The 21,856-nt window shown below is 39.8% G+C and overlaps 1 protein-coding gene, 1 non-coding gene and 1 pseudogene across 2 annotated transcripts; 2 read left to right on the forward strand and 1 right to left on the reverse strand.

Moving 5' to 3' along the window:
• Window positions 1–32: 32 nt before the first annotated feature.
• LOC148732973 (uncharacterized) lies at window positions 33–20,617 on the forward strand (annotated as a pseudogene).
• Window positions 5,635–6,268, forward strand: LOC111331701 (uncharacterized). The gene is made up of 2 exons (XM_022936864.2): window positions 5,635–5,877; window positions 6,038–6,268. The coding sequence occupies exons 1-2, from the start codon at window positions 5,767–5,769 to the stop codon at window positions 6,266–6,268; spliced, it is 342 nt and encodes a 113-aa protein (XP_022792599.2). The 5' UTR covers window positions 5,635–5,766.
• Window positions 15,193–15,266, reverse strand: Trnas-aga (transfer RNA serine (anticodon AGA)). Its single transcript has one exon. It is a non-coding gene; the product is annotated as a tRNA-Ser (tRNA).
• Window positions 20,618–21,856: the final 1,239 nt, after the last annotated feature.

Raw genomic sequence — 21,856 nt, forward strand, 5'->3', positions numbered from 1 at the left:
GATGAATCTGGAGAGCGTTGGTGGAAGAGAAGATGAAAGTCCCGGACATACCGAGTGAAATGCCAGAGACGAGATATTCGAAGAGGAAAGAAGACATGAATGCCTATGCAACCCTTATGACGTGTAGTCTTCAGAAAGGAACCGCACCGAAACAGAGCAACACGCTAAAAGAGTGGAGACTAGAGCCGAAACGATTTTCCAGTTGGACACATTTGGTTCGAGTACACGCGAGAGTGAGAAGAGTACTGCAAAACATGCGCAACAGAGACAACAGGAATGAAAGTATGGAACTGTTGCCCGAAGAAATAAAGGATGTTGAAGGAGAAATAGTGCGTTTGGCACAAAGCAAGGCTTTTTGTGACGATTAAACCCTCTTTTAGCTGAGGGAAGCCGATACCAAAGAAAAGCCAGTTGATAAAGCTTAACCCGTGCATCGACGACGATGGAGTTATCCGCAGTGATGGTCGATTAAAGTTCGCAGGTTTTCTTCCATATGATACCAGATTTCCAGTCATTCTGTCTCGTGGACAATGGGTGACGAAACTTATTGTGAAGGACTATCATGAGAGAGGAAATCATGCTGCTGGAGTAAACTTCACTCTTTGCCAGTTGAGTGAGAGATTTTGGATTATCGCTACACGCTGGCTGTGCCTTTTTACTTTAAGCATTAGTCGAAGAAAGAAGACATCGACTTGCTTTGTCATTCTTGCCAAAGTATGTTTCAAGCCAGAGTTAAGAGAGGAATTAACTCTATTAACTCTGTTCAAGTAGTCTTGTAACGCTACCATATGACAAATATGAGAAAATCCATGATCTTATCGCCTGATATTCAGTCATCAAAGTAGCATCTTTTCCGTATGACAAGATATCCTTTGAACGAAAGGCAACACATGGTGTAGGACTCGAAGACCTTTTATTTTTTCAAAGGAATCTGCTTTTAAAACTGAATCATAATTTGCGGCGACAGGTGAAGCTTTACTTTGGAATAATTTCAAGGTACTTTCATATTCGTGTTCTGATCAAGTTTTCACGACACACTGTCTGTTATTACTTCTTTTTAGGGCTGTCCAACAACCAACAGTTGTAATAATGGAGGTGTGTGTAGGACGAGAAAAAACAATGTTATTCATGTGAGTGCAAGCCCCCTTGGACCGGAGAAACTTGTACTGATCTGGGTAAGAGGCAACTTAGAACAGCGGAATAGAGATGGTGATGTAATGTTAGTCAAGGAAAATGGCAAAATATTTGTTCTCCGAGACTTGGAACTAAAAATAAAACCAACACTTTAACGGGACAGACACAAACGAAACAAAATGAAACAGAGCGTGTTAAGAAAAAAATGTAATAGAAAACTGACAGGAATGGAAAAAGTTCAAGACTATAAATATTATGTAGTTATTGAGTGATGGGAGGGTTGGACGGGAAAGGATTTGGATCGAGGTCATGATGTACGGATTGAGCGCAGCGAAGTCGATTTGTCCGTGCCGCATGACCGAGAGCCAAATATTTTCCCATCCGGCTCGACCAAACTCAGTCAATCAGCATTTTATCATATGACCACAAAGTGTTGATAATTTGCACATAAATAGGATGCAATAGACCGGCACATGCAGCCACACGAACACACAATAAAAATCTTCAAATAAAACTTTTCTTTTAATTTTTCAAGTCAGAGCAAGAGACTCCCAAATCCTTGAAGAATGCGACTTTTTTCTCATTTCTGTTATCCTTTAAGGTTTTATAAGAAAGCAACGCGAGGGCAGCAGGGCCGAACGGCCTTTTCCACACCGGCTCAAGTCAACCCGCTCGGCCTTGCACGCGTCAACTTTCACTAAGTTTTCCTATGAGATTGCGCGAGCGGGGCCGAACGGGTCATGATAAATAATTATGTATACGTGTATGGCTAACTTTTAATTTGAAAAATATCTCAAGAACATTACATCTTTTTTTTAAGTTAACAAATTAAAAAATTCAGATTGTATATGCATATTTGGAGAAACGACCGTTGTATACATGGCTGGTACAGCGGCAAAATGACTGCCCATCGTCATATCAGTCATATCAGTCCCACGTCTTTAATATAAGTGTCCAATTATTTCTGAAGTCTCTTCATGTTAACCGCCGTTAATTGCGTAGAACGTATAACAGAACATTACTGACAATTCTTAACGCAATCTTAAACTCCCTAAAAGTTACTTGTGACAGCCATCCCTGCAAAAACAGTGGAACTTGCACAGGAGTAAACGGATATAACTGTAGCTGTACGCCGGGATTTTACGGGACACATTGTGAAGTGATTGAAGGCCTGCCTTGTTCAACAGGTTTGTAGAGACGTGAAACAGATTTATAATCCGATGTATGAATGTCTCAATTTTAGCAACAGGTTTTGGTGTTTTTGCAATAGATACGCTTTTCGCAATCAGACTTAGCAGGTGCTTCTTGAAAACAACTCAGTCTATTTTTAAAATTATATGCAAAAAGAAAAAAATTTTGTCCCGCGACAAGATGCAAGGTGAAAAACGCGAAACATCGACCCAAAACTTGCATTGCTATAATACTGATGTTGCGCAACAAGTTGAGGATTTTGGTATCTCGCATTTCGTCGCATTTAACGCGGTCCTTTTACTCTTATCGACAACGATATTCGTCATCACAGTGGTCAAAGTTAACTTTGTTGGAGACGCACAAGTCGCACACTACATGTTGACCACTGTGATGACGAATATCGTTGTTGATAAGAATACAGACCACGTTAAATCATAAAGATTTACTGATATTTGCTTGTGAATTGTTTTAAATCTAGTTTCTTGTATTATCAATTATGTCAACGGTTGAAAAAAAAATATAGGGTACTCAATCCTTGAGGTAACCAGGATTTCGGGTCACCTCAATATTCAATTTTTTTTTTTCACAGTTTATAGGATAACTTTTGAACAGCTTTCCACCAAAAGTTACGCCAAGAAGGAAAACGTTATTTCTTCAAATCTCTCGAAATTTACTGTGAGCTTTTTTGTTAAAAGGAAGGATACAAATACAGAGAGTGACCAGTGCCTCTACAGCTACGCAGAAGCTTTTAGTACTCATAGAAATGGTATTTCTGTTCGGTTGAATAATCCAAGATGGAGCTCGAGAATTAAAATCATTGTGGATGCGAGGTAAGTGATGTGTGAAACAAAACAAGAACGTGTTGAGAAAATACCGGCGCTCCGCTGAACATTATTAGAGGTTTTTTTGAGGCGATTGGCTTTGTATTGAAGCAATTTATGTGGAACTATGAAGGGAAGGGAAAATACTAACTTTTTACTTACCGAGCGAGAGGGTCGTACTGGAGAACATCGACCTGAGGTCGTGGCAGTACGGACCGAGTGCAGCGAGGGCCAACATTCCTCAGTGCGGCTCGAGTAAGTACCAAAGTAGTTTACCACCAAAGTAGTTTTTACTACCAAAGTAGCACTACCAAAGTAGTTTTTTTATATGACACTCGGTCCCCACTTATTTATCTTGCCGCCTTTCATGAACAAAAACGCATGGCTTATGACCATTTCCGTGAAAACAGTCTTAAGTCTTTGGAAGATATGAGAGTTTTTAACGTACATTTGTCTATGATCATTTTCCAAGTGAGGTAGACACCAGAGCTAAGATGAGTGACACAATGTGTTATCGCATCTGTGTTACCTGGAAAAGCACAAAAGGCCCCTGGTAGCTTTATCTGGATGGACAACTCCGGAGCAATGGAACGGGCCGGTGAAGGAAAATCACCAGATTCCAGCCGGCGGAACAGTTGTTATCGGACAAGAACAAGATAGAGTTGGAGGGGACTTCCAAAGCAAAAATAGTTTTGGACCGGGTGGGGTGACAGAAGTTAACCTTTGGAGCAGGGTCTTGTCAGCGAGTGATATTGCTGAACAGTATGCAAACTGCTACATCACCAAGGTCAGCCTAATGCACTGGTGGGAACAATTCAAAGATGGCGTTTCAAAATGTGATAGTGGTCGAGGCTTGAACAAAACATTGAGCAGAACTGTAATCATTGACTGGTAGCACGTTTTGCACAAAGCGAAGTCTTTGTGTCATGTGAGAATTCATGTTCTTTATGAGACAACAACATTAACACGTGTCCACTTCTTTTTTACTCTCAAGATAATTTTTTTTATCTAATCACAATGCAAACACTTGAATCTATAAGGTAACTGCAGTAAACTCATCATAAGTAAATCTGGAACAAACTAACGTTTTAACTACGTCTATGTTATCGTTGAGCCTATATTAACACTGATTAAGCGGCATCGTATTAAGCAGTAACCCTGACAGGCTAAGCGGTCAGTTTTTGAAGTCCCGAAATTCTTTGGGCCATTTGCTGTAAAAAAGCGGTCACCCCTATTAAGCGGCTGCGCTCACACTTATTCACTGAGTCTCAGCAGTCCCAACGGCCTCTCTGTATTTTCTTCCATCTGTCCTGAACGGTCTCTTAAAGCGGACCCCCTTCAAAAATAAAACTGAGAATAATCTTCTGGTGTCGTGTAACTCCGTTAACCTTCCCCTTTGTCGGGTTTAGTTCGATGTTTCAGTGTTCAGGATCTCGCTTCTGGATTTCGTCTTGTTGTTCGATTTGAACGTAAAAGATACATCGATATCGTCAAATGTGCTTACATGTGCGTTTTAGCCTGAACATATCTAACATATCCTTTGAAGAAGAATGTAAATTGAAAGCAAAAAAAAAGGAAAAAAAGAGAGGAAAAGAAAAGACGAAAGACAAGAAAAGTTTGATGTGGCCAGGGTTCGAACTTTATAGACCTTATCTTTTTCACCAAGTACGCAAAGCGTATGAACCGGCGAAATTTGTTTAAAGATACATTTGGTGCCTATTTAACTCACGTACCCATTCTACTGATTTCCTTCCCTATCAGCGGCCTGTCAATTGACCTGTGCACAAATTCTGTTCTAACCAAGTCCTTTTGTCGCAATTTTGGCATCGACAGGAGCTGTTCATAAACCCATCTGTATTTTATACCTCATTGCTTTTTTAGTGCAACACTCTACAACTATGTAACATTTGGCACATGCATTCACAGACCGCCTCCCAGAATCGAAGGCTTTCAACTTGTGGACAGTTATACACGCGTGTGTGCGTGTCTATGCGCGTGTGCATGACGTAATTTGCGTCACAAACGAACAACACTTGCATCCAGAACGGAAACACAATATGGCTGCCATTTTAAGGTGAATACGGAATGAACTGCCTATTCTGATACCACAGCTGTAAGAAACGGGAAATAGAGGTCTAAACGGTTTTATTAAAAAAATCACACTGCGCCAGGACGACCGAACTACGTGCTGCTCATCGAATGACACAAGGTCCCCGCACATGCCCGGACAATGACGCATACAAAAGCTGATTGACAGAATCACAATAGAGCATTATAAAAAAGTCACGCAACTTGTCACAACAGCAGGAGCAGAAATGGCAGTTTAGAGATCTCTCTCCTTCCCGTGCATGTTATCAGTCTGCTGTTCGATGGTGCTTACATGGAGAATGTGACATAAAAGCGGCTGGAAAACTCTAAAATGAAGACAAGGTGAGACAGTCGTATCATGTCGAATACTAAGGTGAGCACTGCTCTACGGGCATAATCATAGTTAATAGAGGGGACTGGTTATGAAGGCCGGCATACATGAAAGGGCCGGCCTATTGTTCGGCTCCTGAGGTTGAAACGTACCGTGACGTCACGCGAACGTGCACATCCTTGATTTGCACTACAAGGCAACATGGCGGATAGTAGTGAACTTTTTATTTTCGGAGACGATTTTGATGCCATTTTAGACATTTTAGAAGAAGAAGAAGAGCTAGATGAATACTTTACAGAAGCTGCTGACGATGTAAGTATTATAACCTTCCTGATCAGTTTAAAAAGCGAGAGAAAACAAGTGTTTTGCTATTACCATTTCGGTATGTTTGACAAGATCGAGTTCAACTGTTTATCGTGCTTTTATGTCGGGTATTCTGTAATCTTTTTAATATCATATCTATTTGTAATAGGTCGAATTCGATGACTTAGTATGCGAACTGTGTTCCAAGAAGTGCAAAAGCAAGAGTGGGTTAAAGCGACACAAAACAGCGAAGCACAAAGACCAAAATAGTGCAGATTCGTCCGAAAAGCCAAGGGAAACAGAGCAGTTCACCTTCGAGATTTATTGTGAAATCATCCACAAAGCAAAAGCCAAAATAGTGGAAAGAAATTGTATCCAAGTTCGATTAGAGAGGAAATAAATACCTACCAAACAAATCCAGCAAATGGAGGTATAAGCGAAATAAAAAACATGTATGGTCGCTTGGTCAAGTCTGGCAACGCGGAACGATTCTATACTTCCTTCTACTCTGCAGTAGTCTCAAATGCAGTAATTTATTTTGAGGGGTTGTCTAGGGATGCAGCGACATTGCTATCTACCAAAGTGGCAGATTTTATATTGGCTGGCAGCAGGGAGAAAGCCAAAGACTCTAGTATTTGTACTTGTGCACCATTAACTAAACTCTCAGCTGAAGAAGAAGCTGGACTACAGTACATGGGAGGATATGTTCTACATAAACTTCATAACAAACTGGCAAATAGTAAAAAATCACCGGAAATTGAGCAAGCAATCTCAGTTCTTAAGGCTGGAAAGTCAGATGACCAGGCTGTTTCAGATAGCCAGAGGCTAACTTCATCTTTAAATCGTGGAGGCTTATGGACAATAACAAAGAATACCCAAACAATTTTTGAAAGAGCTGAGCACTATTTTAGGGATATAACTTCAAAGGCTGACATAAGAAAGCTTGATTGTACTGACATTATATCAAGATCTACCCATGACATAGATGTAGTCTCTGCATATCATTTAATTTTGTCTGATGCTGAACTTACAGCAGAAAGCACTGTTGCCAAAGATGTACTACATTTGCATCTGCCCAAACCGAAACTAAGCCTTGCAAAACGAACTTTAAGGTATTCGGGCTCAGCTCTTTTTAACCTTTTACCTCGTTGTATTCAAAACGCCGAGTCACTTTCTTCCTTCAAAGTTTTAATTAATACCTACAAATTTTAAAATTTTATCGACACTATATTCTTGTAAACTATTGCATGTTTGCTTATACCTTTACTTATAAATACTTTTTGTATTTTTAAATTTTATCCTGTATTTTCAGCTACCAAGATGTCTTGTATTCTTAACTATTGTAATTTTTTTACTCGAGGGCCCCTCTGGATATCAGCTTCGTTGCTGAATGGGCCACCCTGGCTAAATAAAGTTCACTTACTTACTTACATAACATCATTCAACTGTATGTAAGAGTCCGCTCCTTTTCTTTCGCAAAGGATATCATACAGAAGCATAAGGTACAAGCAAAGCAGTTGAAATCCAAAGTGCTACGTAAGGAAATAAGCAGAGCTTGTAATTAAAGAATCTGAAAATGACAGGCAGTCCTAGTCCAATATAAATTTTAATGACTTTTCACCATATTGCTAAAATTGTATTGATTGACTCAGAGGATTTTAATGAGCATTAAAAGTTACCTGGCTTATACTTTTCCCAAGAAACATTGTTATTGATGTTATACAAAATTAACATTTTACGTATCATTACATTTAAAAGCTGTTACTGACTATGCATGAAACCCATGTTCCTCATCTCTCTGGAATCGAATAAATACTTGTCACGGTTTATAATTACTTTCAGCTAATTGAAATGGTAACAAGTATAGTTTAGCTAATACAATAGAGTGAGCACAAAAATCATCCATCAAATATAGTCATTGGACTAAGACTTATCTCTTGATCTTCTCCTGGTACCATTTGATTGATATTTTACTCGAATACTTACTTACACGTTTCGATATCCTTTGGATCGAAATGCTTCTCACATGTAAATTGAAATTTCCTTTATCGATTTGACTTTGGAATTCTTTGTCGATAATTCTTGGTTTGGTCAACTGATTTAGCCACTCTTTGCGCCATTTTTCATACTCGGCATTTCGCAGCGGGGGCAACTTAAATATGCCGATTCCTTTCGTTCTACGACATGTACCGCAACCAAACACGGCACAGTTGTCGCCAGGCATTGTAATTTCGAGTTTAGATACTTAAATAAACTGTCCCGGTGGACATAACTACATCATGACGCTTTAGAAACAGATCAAACCACGTACACAAGTCCTCTAGCTCCCCGCCATCTTGAATGTGTGTGCATGGTCACGCTTGGTTGGCTTCGATAAACTCGAACAATAACCTAGCTCTCTGATGTATGCCGGCCTTCATAACCAGTCCCCTCTATTAACTATGGCATAATGAATCATTTTGTCTCTGCTTCCTATTACTTTTCGTTGCGAAGCAAGCAAGCCTGCAATATTTCCGTTATATTCTGTTATTCTATGGGCACAGTTTTTAATGTTTCAAGCGATGTCTGAATACTTCTCTCCACCAAAGGAGCTGAGCTCGCAGCACCGTGACAGTCTCTACCTCAGTCTTTTATTTAAGGCAGAGAGTTTCTTTAATTTCCAGGACTTTCTAAGTACATCCAGGAAAGGTTTCCGTATAACCTCATACCAATAAAAAACAAAGCCGTAGTCTCAAAGGAAATCTGTTGTTTTACAGTTGCCAAGCCTTTGATTCAGAGTGAGGCTGAAGGTGACCTTTGTTGGGATTCCAGTCAAATAAACTATCACAAGGTAGTTGGAATCGTTTAATAGAACGAACAACTTACAGTGCAAGCCAATCCTAGCACGAGGTAAGACTAACTTGATTGGCTAACTCGAGTCACATGACAACAAGCGATTGCGTGGCAATAACGTTACAAACTTGTTATCGATTTGAACGTAAACGCTTCGTCGCCAAATGCTCTCATATGTGTGTTTTACCCTGAACATATCTAATATATCCTTTGAAGAAGAATGTAAATTGAAAGGAAAAATGAAAGGAAAAATGAAAGGAAATAAAAAGAAGAAGAAAGGCAAAAGAAAAGTTTGACGTGGTCAGGGTCCGAGCTTTTTCGTTTGTAGACCTTCAGTCTCAATCCTTTGCGCTAGGTAAGTAGAGCGGACGAACCAGCGAAATTTGCTTTAAAATATTGATGCTTATTTAATGCGTGTACCTATTCTACTCATTTCCTGCCCTGTCAGCGGCCTGTCAGTTGACCAGTGTAGAAATTCTGTCCTAACCAAGACCTTTGGTCACAATTTTGGCATGGACAGGAGCTGTTCATCGACCCTACTGCATTTTATACCATACTGCTTTTTTCAGTGCAATACTCTACAACTATAGAAGTTACATAAGAATTAGTCACAGACTGCCTCTCAGTACCCAAAGACAGGTCTACACGCGTGTGTGCGTGCCTTTGCGCGTGCTGCATGACGTAATTTGCGTCACAAACGAAAAACATTGGCATCTAGACAAAAGTATACGGAATGGACTGCTTATTCTGATGCCACAGCATGAGCAAAAATGGCAGTTTAGAGATCTCGTGCCTTCCAGTGTATGTCATCTGCTGTTTCTTGGTGTTTATATGGAGAATGTGACTTAAAAGCGGCTGGAAAACTCTAAAACGAAGACAACGTGAGACAGTCGTATCACGTCCAATACTAAGGTGAGCACTGCTCTACGGGCATATTGAATCATTTTATCTCTGCTTCCTGTTATTACCTTTCGTTGTGAAGCAAGCCTGCAATATTTCCGGTTTATTCTGATATTCTATACGCACAGTTTTTAAAGTTTCACGGGATGTTCAAATATTTCCGGTTTATTCTGATATTCTATACGCACAGTTTTTAAAGTTTCACAGGATGTTCAAATACTTTCCCCTTTTGAAGGAGCTGAATTTGCAACACAGACTTCTCAATCGTAGGAGGTGATGCTTTTGTGAACATTTGAGTTATTGTCAATCGTGCGTGGGAGTACCTTGCACAATCTTTTAGATGGGTCTGAACACATTTTTTAATTCGTTTTGAGCTGAAATCATTTGTTAAGGCATTATTTGAAGAAAACACTTCAGCTTAGAAGCGGACATAAAGCTGAGAGAAACTATCCTGGAGGGAGAGGGGAGAGATATTTTCAATCTCAGTCTCTAACACGGTGTTTGCCTTGTGGTGAAAAAAGTTGTTCTTGTAACTTGGATTTAAGGCATACGGTTTCTTTAATTTCCTGTACTTTCTAAATATATTTACTACACACTACTTCAGATCAGGGTTTTGCTAAAAGCAGACCCGCGGCCAGCGGCCCACGGCCAACGGTCCACGGCCCGCGGCCCGCGACAGCCCAGCGGCCTGGCAGCCCAAAGGGTAGGTACTTGGTAAAATCCTTCATACATGCATCAATACAGAAGGACTTATGGTCATTCAACATGCAACAAATAAAAACAAGGATTTAAATGATTAAATGGTAAAACGAATTCAAATTCACTGTCGTCCATTTTGTACGCCCAAACCCGATGCAGATCTGTGTGGATTTACCGCGTGGATTTACCGCTGGACAAAAAAACTGTGGAAAATCAGGACTGGGCCACCGGGCCGCCAGGCCGTCGGTCCGCCGGGCCGCGGGCCTGCTTTTAGCAAAACCCCTTCAGATCATGCCTGGAGTAAGTTAAACATTGTTCATACTGAATGAAAACTTTGATAAATAATCATATTCTTGACTTACTGTGTCTCCAAGTGCAAGTGGCTGAAAAAGTCCAAAGAAAATTTTAGTTTCAGCTTTATACTCAGCTGTAAATTATAGCATAAAAAAAGTCGTCCAAAACAGCAAAACTGCACAAAAATTCTATTAAAACTGAGGAACTGCATGCAAAATGGTCAAAACTGGTGAATTTTCATATCCCAGTTAACAAAATCGTAATCGATCGGATACAGGGGTGGCAAGTGCAGCAAACAGATGTATTGCACATATTTGAGACCAGTATAGGCAGATAATGCCACTCAGATTGGAACCTAGGAAAAACCATTAAAACTACACTGGATATCAAATTCGAAAATCTGTTACTAGTTTTGAGGAAAACCAAAAAATAAATGCTAAAACCATAATGCCAAAAACAGAAAAACCAGTTTAACAAGTAGGCAAACTCACATAACCCAAAATCCCAATGCCTCCCTTCTTCATAAAAGATGTATAAACAAAACGGACAATTAAAAGGGAACAAGGTTTCCTATACTTTAGCCAAACACTCTCAAAACTATTGTTAGTGAGCAACCAAAAATTCCATTGGATAATATATATTGTTCAATTCTAAAATTTAATCTCTTTGATTAGAATTAAGTCAGAATTTTATTAGGTCTGCACTCTGTACATTACGCAGAATTGGGCATTTGTTTTTTTTGTTTTTGTATTTCTTGTGAACAGTTATTCATGATACTTAAAATACATTTCATGAACAGTGGATTTGTCAGATGTGAAACATCAGCCTTAAAGTCAGTGTAGATTTTCTCTAAATTTTTAGCTTTGTGGGCTGAACTATGGTTAAGCCATGTATCATTACTCGATTCTGTTTTCTTGATATTCTTGGATGTTGTAACATAAAGTTTAGATATTGCATCTCTAGGTTTTCAGTTCAATTCATACAAAGAAAAAATCTCTAAATCTCAATCTTGAAAACCCCAACCTCAAGGATAAATCTTTTTAAAAGTTATATATAACTAGAGTACAATAATGTATAAGCATTAGGTGGCAGTATGTGTGTCTTTTGAAAGTCATGTCTGCAAGATTGGTAAGTGGGTTAAGTCTGCACTCAAGGCAGGTGGCCCATCCAGTGGCGGCTTATCCTAATTTCTGTAGCATGAAGCAACTAGAAGCATTGTTACTCTCCTGGATCGGATGCTTGTCAATTGCAGGTTACTCCCCAAGCATTTTGTCAGCTGCCCCTGACAGGTTGTCTCTGTAGACGTATACTCCTGGGTCTAGAAAGGCACTGTAAGATTAAACTGCCTTGACCAGGAACACGACACGTTAACTAAGCTAGGTCTTGAACCTGAACCTCTCAACCCAGAGTCGAGAGTGTTAACAGTTGGGCCATTATATCTCCACATAACTGTAGGCATCATTTATCAAGAATTTTATTTCTAAACATATGAGTTTTGCTTTTTGTTGATGTGCAAGCTTAAGGTATTGTCAGAAATATTGCGATATTTTGGTCCGACCTATAGTTATTCCATGTGTGTGATATCTGCGAAAACATGATTCTGCACCTCATTATCATTACGATTAATACTTATCTTTACTTGTGATGATTTATGTCAATCACTTTTCATAACCACTTTGGCTCATAACAATTCCTTCAAATTTAATGAAAGCGCGATACAAGCTTTTTTATCAAAGCTACATTTTTTAATGACACAAGTGACCCTAAGTGACCACATGGAAGTTCAGTTCTTGGGTTTTTTAGAGGAGCATGCACTTATGTGATGTAGGTGACTGTCAAGAGTCCAAAGCACCTCAACGCGTTTTATTTATTTATTTAAAAAATTAATGGCAACATTGTAAACAAAAGAAAGAAAAAAAGAAATGCCATAGGGATAGTCCGTAAAAGAGTCAAAGACCCCATGCTCAGACAGACCACCCAGCAAATGGAAAGATATACATAATAAATATACAAAGACAAACATTACTTTCAATTACTTTCTATTCATTTATCTTTATTTTGCAGGTATATCTGACCACTTTGTGAAAGAAGCAGTAGAAAAATATCAACCTTGGAAGGCAAAAAAAATGGGGGTCTGTCTGTCCACTGTTCCCCACCAAGAGATGGGTGACCGATAACTGCCCCTCAATCTCAATAAAGTTGGCTGATTAAGTCTCCTTATTAGCCTTGATCCGGGATAGAAAGACTTGGTCCACTTAAAATCAAAGAGAAAACCTTAAGAGTTAAAGCTGTTTTGGAAACTGGACTGTCTTGCTGGGCTAAGTGGATCATGAACTGTGTATAGGAGAAATTGAGTCAGCTTTATAACCACATAGTTTGTTCCTTAGTCTTGATCTGGGGTGCTAAGAATTGGCCCACTGAAATAAAAAGAGAAGTGTTTAAAATTTGTTTTGGAGACTAGACTGTCTCAGTGCTGGGCTAAGTTGATATTGAACTTTATACTTAATAACTGGGTGACTAAAGCCGATCTGCAATGAAGTCAGTTTCATCCCTAAAGTCCCTTACTCAGTCTTGATCGGGATGCTAAGACTTGGTCCACCAAAAACATAGAGATGAGAGTGAATTCTGTTTAATCTCCACCTACCCAAACATTTAATAGCGGTATTTTCTGGTTTGGACAATTGTTAAAGTCTTTTCACCAAGGCGGGGTTAGTATATCTGTATGGAGACCAGTTACCTCGTGTATCGCTAAAAGTTCCGAAACTAGACCTAAGCTTTGAATTCCACTCACCCGTGTCACCAAACCCCAATGCAAATCTGATTCCAAACAAAATACTAAGGATAAAAGGGAAAGTAGAAGCTCCAATCTTGGAAAGAGCCGAAGAACCTCTTCTTGTGGAAATCTCTGGCGCAGCAGTTTAAACAATAGGGAATTTTAGCAAAACACGACGGCGACGGCAACGAGAACGTGGAAAATTAATAGATCTAGTTGGCAGAACAACAGCCCAGCACGTGCGTTTTAAAACTTTATATATTTCTTAGCCGTCCTTTGCAAAACAACAACGTGAAATCACCAAAAATTTGCGTCATCTGCGAACCGAAACCGCAGCGGCAAATTATTTTGATTTACATTTGGAAATCAACGTTACTTTTACGCGTTATGTTGAGTCTGAGGTCTGGCGCCCTATGAGACGGTAAACACATGCAGCCATTTTCGAAATTCTAACTAAAAGTAGAAACTCATTTTTTAATCGACGTCTTCCGTGGCGTTGCCGTCGTGACTGCTTAAGTTCCCTAATATGTAAAACACCGCAGCTCTCAGTGCAGTTAATATTTATCAATTCTCCCCTTTACTTAATACTAAAACAGGTGCAATAAAATTGTTTTGAGAAAGAATGCTAAATACAGCATACTATGATAGCGCTTACAGAACAGATAAGGGCCATCTAGTGTCCTTGGTTAAGTTACGATCAGAGTCAGTGCGTACATGACTTGACAATGATTAACTTGCATTAATTTTGATGAAGAATACAAATTACAGCATATTATGACAGCCTTTATAGACAGAATAGTTAAGGGTCATCACAGACCTTAGTAATAATAATAAAAAAGGTGCTTTAAAACTGTTTTTAGAAAGAATAGTAATTACACCATACTAGGATAGCATTTATAGAACATTTAAGGGTCACCCAGGGGCCAATGTAAAGTATACGTAAAAATTGCCGACGGCACGAAACTTAGCTTAAGTGCAGTGAAGTACATTGTGTTGGATAGCCAATATTTCCTTTGGCCTAAAATTGCGTTAAAATGCAATTACAATCTTACGTGTGCATCAATCTCTCTTTAGAATTTAGGTTGTCGTAATGAAATATGCAGGCTGAGTAATTAAACACATGGCATTATGAACTAGCGATCTTTGCACCTTGTAGCGTGATATAATTGTTTTTCCTAAGGGCTACTGAACTTGTTCCCAAAGGAGGTTTTCCAGATGTGAATGTAAATTATCGTGTTTACTTTGATATTATCGACAGCGGTATTCGTCATCACAGTGGTCAAAATTAAATTTGTTGTAGACTCACGAGGTGCACACAACATTTTGACCACTGATGACGAATATCGTGGTCGATAAGAGTATTTTAGTGTAATAGAAAAATCCGAGCCCCAGATGGGACTTGAATCGCGCGGCTACACAGCCAAGTATTGGTCAGCGCCTGTGAAACTCACTAACAGCATCGCGCTGTCACATTAAAGCATATCAAGATGCGGCCAACCAACCTCCAGAGTGAGCATGTAAAGATGAAACAATTTTAGTGCAATAGAAAAATCCGGGCCCCAGATGGGACTTGAACCCACGACCCTCCGTGATCTAGTCGGATGCTCTAACCACTGAGCTACTGGAGACTCTATGGTGAGCAAGGGTCAATTTGTGGACCTGGACTGGAACCGCATCGCGCGGCTACACAACCAAGTATTGGTCAGCGCCTATGAAGCTCACTAACAGCATCATGCTGTCACATTAGAGCATATCAAGATGCGGCCAACCAACCTCCAAAGGGAGCATGTAAAGATGAAACAATTTTAGTGTAATAGAAAAATCCGAGCCCCAGATGGGACTTGAACCCACGACCCTCCGTGATCTAGTCGGATGCTCTAACCACTGAGCTACTGGAGGCTCTATGGTGAGCAGGGGTAAGAGTATTGACCAGGCCAGGTACTAAGGATGTCTTGATATTTGCTTGTTAATTATTTATAATCTAGTTTCTTGTATTATCAATTAGATCAATGGTTGAAAAACAATATAGGGTGCTCAATCCTAGACCTTAGTCGTAAAACCTTCCTTAGAAAACGCATCAAACAGGATTTCTGGTCACCTCGATATTTTGTTTTTTGTCTGTTTTTTTCACAGCTTACCGAATAATTTTTGAACAGCTTTCCACCGAAAGTTACGCCAAGAAAGAAAACGCCATTTCTTTTATTCTCTCGGAATTTACCTTGTGCCCATTTGTTAAAAGGAAGGATACAAATACAAATGATTACCCGTGCTTCTACAGCTACGCAGAAGCTTCTAGTCCTTATGGAAATGGTATTGTTTTTTCTTTGAGTCCAAGTTCGATAATTAGGATCATTGTGAATGGGATAAAAAGGTAAGTGATGTGTGAAACAAAACAAGAAGGTATTGAAAAAATACCGGCGCTCCGCCGTATATTGGTAGACGTTTTTTGGGGCGATTGGCATTGTATTGAAGCAATTTATGTGGAAATATAAAAGGAAGGGAAAATACTAACTTTCTACTAACCGAGTGAGAGGGCATTGCTAAAGCATATCGACCTGAGGTCGTGGCAGTACGTAACAAGTACAGCGAGGTCCGTACAACTGAAAATGACGGAGGGCCTTCAGTGCGGCTCGAGGAAATAAGTTTGGCAGTAAGTTGCTGTTGTTTTTTTTTTTATACGGCACTCGGACCAAACTTGTCTATCTGGCCGCCTTTCACGGACAAAAAAACATGACTTATGACCATGCCATTTCCTTGGAAACAGTCCCCTTGGCAAAATATTGACCAATTAAGGAGTTATTATAGCGTTCGGATTTGCCTTAGGGCTACCTTGGCATATAGTAGTCCCTCATCATGGTGAAATGAAATAGCAAGCGCGGATGAAGAAAATGCTCAGGAAATGCCAGAGAATTGTGGCAAAATTACTATTATAGATTTTAAACACAACGAATACATGAAATTCATGTATCTGAACTGCGGTTATAGAAACGTGTTTGTGCACGATCCTCGCTGTAAAGGGCAATATTTAGGCAATAGTGAAAATCAGACCTGAAAAAAATTTAGGCCTGTACGGGATTCGAACCACTGACCTCTGCGATACTAGTGCAGCGCTCTTCCAATTGAGCTAACAAGCCAACTGGGGTTACTTAGGGGTTTATGTCGAATTAAGTTGATGATCTGCGAATTAACTTGAAGACCTGCCCCCAGTGCGATTCGTATCCCGTACAGGGAAGAAAAAATTCAGGCCTGTACGTGATTCGAACCACTGACCTCTACGATACTAGTGCAGCACTCTACCAATTGAGCTAACAAGCTAACTGGGGTTATTTAGGGGTTTATGTCGAATGAACTTGATGATCTGCTCCCGATACGGTGCGAATCTCGTACAGGCCTGAACTTTTTCAGGTCTGATTTTCACTATGGCAAAAATAGTGCTCTTTACTGCCAGGATCGTGCACAAATACGTTTCTATAACCACAGTTCAGATATAGGAATTTTATATATTCGTTGTGTTTGATTTATCATCTTACGGGTTTATGTCGAATTATATAATTTGATGACCTGCTCCCAGTTGGCTTATTAGCTCAATTGGTAGAGCTCTGCACTAGTATCGCAGAGGTCAGTGGTTCGAATCCCGTACAGGCCTGAATTTTTTCAGGTCTGAATTTCATTCTTGCTTAAATAGTGCTCTTTACTGCGAGGATCATGCACAAATACGATTATAGATTTTATAGAAATTAGAAAAGAGTCAACGTCATTTTGCGTTGCGTATGTAGGAGACAGGGGTGCTCTGCTAACAGGAATATTAAGAAAGAAAAAAACAAGTATAATTTTCAAGGATATCAAGCACTTCTAGTTAATGAAGAGAGAAGCCTGTGCTCTAGATCTGTTCTGTTGTAAAGCATGCAGAAAGCGGCCAGAGCACGAAAGAAGTTTAGGCAGAAAGATGATACATAGTCGAGTGTCTCTTCTCACTTTTTGAGTGAATTCACAGGAACAAGTAGATTTCTCGGAATGACAGCGCAGTAAACTCGGCTGTCATTGATGTGGCCTTCCACTCAACGCATCGGGAAGGATATCAGAGCAAGTTATTAGTTAAGTTCAATCGAAGGGCGGCCGATGTAATTTCTGAGGTTTTGCTTCACTGCGCGCGATGACCAGATACCGCCACGATAAGATAACCGCGATGGACCTCAGCATGGTTGTAGTCGCGGTCTGACATCGTCGTGATTTGTTTGGAATTTCAACAGTTATGCCAGTTTGGATATATTTTCAAGTTTCATCATTCCTGTCTTGTTCTATTTTTTTTTTTTTAACACTAAACTGTATATGCTATACGAGTGTTAGCTGTGTTAATTTTTCTTACCGTACGTAAGTTTACAATCCAACTGCGCGTGAAAACCTTGAAAACTCGGACAGTCCTTTTCGTTTTCTTTCTGAGGATTTTCGTCTCTGTGCACGCTACAATAATGCAAATTACGGCGCTTGGCATGTTGAAAAACCTTTATTTGGTTCTTCTGTTGTCACTTGTCGGCTAGCTTATTCCGAAGTGTCGCTTTCAATGAACGTGAAAAAGCTAGCCATAGAACAAATTGGCAGATGGCGTAACAGCTTTCGCTCAGCTTTATGCTCTAGATTCTGATCAAGCACGCCCTTTCAACCAATGAAAAAGTGCGTTATATCCGAACTTTATTATAATAGTTATTATGCTCTCTCAATAAGGTCAATGGGATTGGATAAAAGGACTCGACCATCATCGGAAAACAATTTGAAACCTTTTTCTTCGCACTACGAAGCAATGATAATCGCAATTATAATGATGAGTAGTAAAAACAACAACGATAGTAATGACAAAAACTATGGCGATGATGTCGCTATGATGATAACATTTGGAGAGGGACCCTGGGTATATTAAATTTGCCTTGCTTGTTTAGTTTAGTTTATTGAGATTTGCCACTGAAAAATACAATTTACAAGTAAATACATGAACAGAGACACGCAATAAATAAACAAAAATATAATGGCAGGAGAAAAATACAGGGCGAGCCCCAATTGACATTTGTACCCTTACAAAATACAAAGAATAGAAAAATATAGGTTACATATGCACTTATGTACTTTGTCTATAGAATAAAATAATTTGCCGACCGACTGCGACACTTAGTTAGGGCGGAGTATAAAGCGTGAGCTTTTCTGTATAAAACCGCTTAACTAAGGCTTTAAAGTTATATAAGGAGCTCGCTTGCTTAATGTTGCTCGGTAAATCGTTCCATAATTTAATTGTGCGAGGAAAGAAAGAGTTTGTAAAATACCGCTGAGTGTGAGTAAATAAAGGGCGGATGTTTGCAGGATGATGACGTCGGGTTGCGTATGTATGGTTAGCAGGAAGCAGAAGATGGTCAAAGCCAGCGTTCATGACACCTGACCTAATTTTGTATAAAATGACCAGATCATGGACTTCTCTTCTGAATTCAAGCGGCAGTAGGCTAAGACTAGGTTTACACTAGAGGAAATTGTTTCGGATTCGTGATGAATCCGAAACGTTTTAGTACCGGATTCATTCTGCCGTTTACACGAAAGTGGACGAATCCAAAATAAAAACGTCCCGGTTTGGTCGTGTCTCCGGAGATTTTGAATCCGGAATTTAAAGTGGGAACTTTGAATCCGATAACTTTTGTATTCGGAAAGTTTTGTCGTGTAAACGCTTTTTTTCTCGAATCCGGATATTATTTCCACCTGCAATCTTTTGAGTTTGCGGTGAAACCAAAATAGATCTGGTGCTAACATTGCTGGCGGTCTCCGGTTGCCTAATCTTGTTGCAGGTTCAGGCGATAAATTATATCATGTGTACCGCAATAGTTCTGAAGAAACGCAAATTATTATTGCAAGGAAGTTTAACGTCAGCCACACTTAATCGCCTACGACGACGTCGACTGCTTGGCATCTGTCCAACTCAAATTTGCCTCAGTGGCATCTGGATCTACTCTAGCCTTTTTTGAGGGAGTAATTTTCACTTTGTCGATCGAACGACGAAACAACACTGGGTTTAGTAACCATTCCATTTCGAATGTTCCCGGAGTTGTCGTTGTGTGTAAACGGTCAGGAATCCGAATATCCTTTCAGTGTAAACGCCTACGAATCCGAATACTCCAAAATTGATGAATCCGGAAACATTTATGAATCCAGAAAACTCTCCTCTAGTGTAAACCTTGTCTAAGGGTTTTCAGTATCGCAGTGTAGGTGGTTTTCCTATCTGGGTGGTTTAGTATAAATTTAGTAGCCCGTCGTTGTATATTTTCGATTAGCCTACGATGCTTTGCTGTGTAAGGAGACCATACAGAGGATACGTACTCGAAGATTGGGCGAACTAACGCAGTGTACATCATTTTCTTAGTTGATAGGTTAACAATGTCGCTACCGCATACACGCTTTACAAGACCAAAAACTTTGTTACACTTGGCACATATCTCTTCGACGTGCGTCGTCCATGATAGTGGAGTAGTGACAGTCACGCCTAAATCCTTGGTGTCAGGAGGTGAGTCCAAGGTCTGGCCGTCTAAATGGTATGTATGCTTCTCTCTTTGGCGCGAGGTTCTCTTTGACATGTGTAGGACTTTACATTTCTTTGTGCTGAAAGACATACCGTTGTCGTCACACCAAGTTATGGAGTTGTCCAAGTCAGCTTGCAGCATGGCGGTACATCTATTGGAAATTCTCTTGGTAGTGTCTAAGTCTCTTGGTAGTATTTCAGCCATAGAATGAACTGTCTTATCACTTAAGCTTTTAATCAATTATCTGCAATTAGTATAGGAAAACTAAGTCTTTGGAGATTATAAGAATTTTTAACGTACCTTTGTCTATGATCATTTTCCAAGTGTTACCGGAGCTGGAATAAGTGACACCATGCGGCATCACATCTGTGTTACCTGGAAAAGCACAAAAGGCGCCTGGCAGCTTTATCTGGATGGACGACTTCGAAGCAATGGAACAGACTTGAACGAAAACCACCTGGTTCCAGCTGGCGGAACAGTTGTTATTGGACAAGATCAAGATACAGTTGGAGGGGGCTTCCAAAGCAAAAATAGTTTTGGACCGGGTGAGGTGACAGACGTTAATCTTTGGAGCAGGGTCTTGTCAGCGAGTGATATTGCAGAACAGTATGCAAACTGCCACATTACCAAAGTCGGCTTGATGCACTGGTGGGAACAATTCAAAGGTGGCGTTTCAAATGTGACAGTAGTCGAGCCTTGAACCGAAGATTGAACAGAACTGAAATCATTGGCTTGTACTAGCTTTTTTTGCATGAAGGAAAGTCTTTGTGTCATGTGAGAATTCTTTCTGAGACAACGAAATTAATACCTGTACACTCCCTTATTACTATCAAGATAATTTCTTATTTAATCATAATACAAACACTTAAATTTATAAGGTAACTGCAGTAAATTCACCATAGTAAATCCGGAGTAAACTAACGTTTTAATCTCCAGGCGCGTAGCGTCCTCTACGCATATACGCACGTGCGTACTTGAAGTGACCAGAAAAATTTCAAAACAATGTTGTGTTTGCGCCAAGTTTGCTCAAAATAAGGGCAAGACGCTTTGTTCTTTGCTTGTATTCTCACAACTATTTGAAACAAGAAATAAAGAACGCAGTATTTTTCGCTCAGTTTACTTAGGTTTCTAGATCATATGTACTTGTTCGTACTTAAAAAAATGACCATGCTACGCACCTGACCTTGCTCTATTTTATCCTTGAGCCTATACTAAGCGGTACCGTATTAAGCGGTATCGTTAAGCGTATTACGTAACCGTATTAAGCGGTATCGTTATACTAAGCGGTACCGTATTAAGCGGTTACCCTGTCAGGCTAAACGATCAGTTTTTAAAGTTCCGAAACTCTGCACTATTTACTGTAATTTAAAGCGGCCACTCGTATTAAGCGGCAGCGCTTGCACTGAGTCCTAGCGGTCCTAACGGCTTGTCAGTATTGTCTTCCATCTGTATTGGACGGTCTCTTAAGGCGGACCCATTCAAGATGAAACTAAGAATAATCGTATGGTGTCGTCTAACTGTCCGTTAACCTTCCCCTCTTGTTGGGTTTAATTCGATGTTTGTTCAGGATCTCGCTTCTACATTTTGTCTTGTTGTTCGATTTGAACGTAAAAGCTACGTCGTAAAACTTTCTCACATGCGCGTTTTGCCCTGAACATATCTAACATATCTTTTGAAGAAGAATGTTTAATGTCGGGTTTAATTCGATGTTTGTTCAAGATCTCACTTCTACATTTCGTCTTGTTGTTCGATTTGAACGTAAAAGCTACGTCGTAAAACTTTCTCACATGTGCGTTTTACCCTGAAGATATCTAACATATCTTTTGAAGAAGAATGTTTAATGTCGGGTTTAATTCGATGTTTGTTCAGGATCTCGCTTCTGCATTTCGTCTTGTTGTTTTATTTGAACGTAAAAGCTACGTCGTCAAACTTTCTTACA

This window comes from Stylophora pistillata, chromosome 4 (genome assembly GCF_964205215.1).
Source record: "Stylophora pistillata chromosome 4, jaStyPist1.2, whole genome shotgun sequence".
Lineage (NCBI taxonomy): Eukaryota > Metazoa > Cnidaria > Anthozoa > Scleractinia > Pocilloporidae > Stylophora > Stylophora pistillata.

Bases quoted from the DNA above. Each gene is read 5' to 3' on its own strand.
- LOC111331701 (XM_022936864.2), top strand. From the start codon at position 5,767: ATGGCGGATAGTAGTGAACTTTTTATTTTCGGAGACGATTTTGATGCC. The intron at 5,878-6,037 runs GTAAGTATTATA...TATTTGTAATAG, and splicing joins TTACAGAAGCTGCTGACGAT to GTCGAATTCGATGACTTAGT.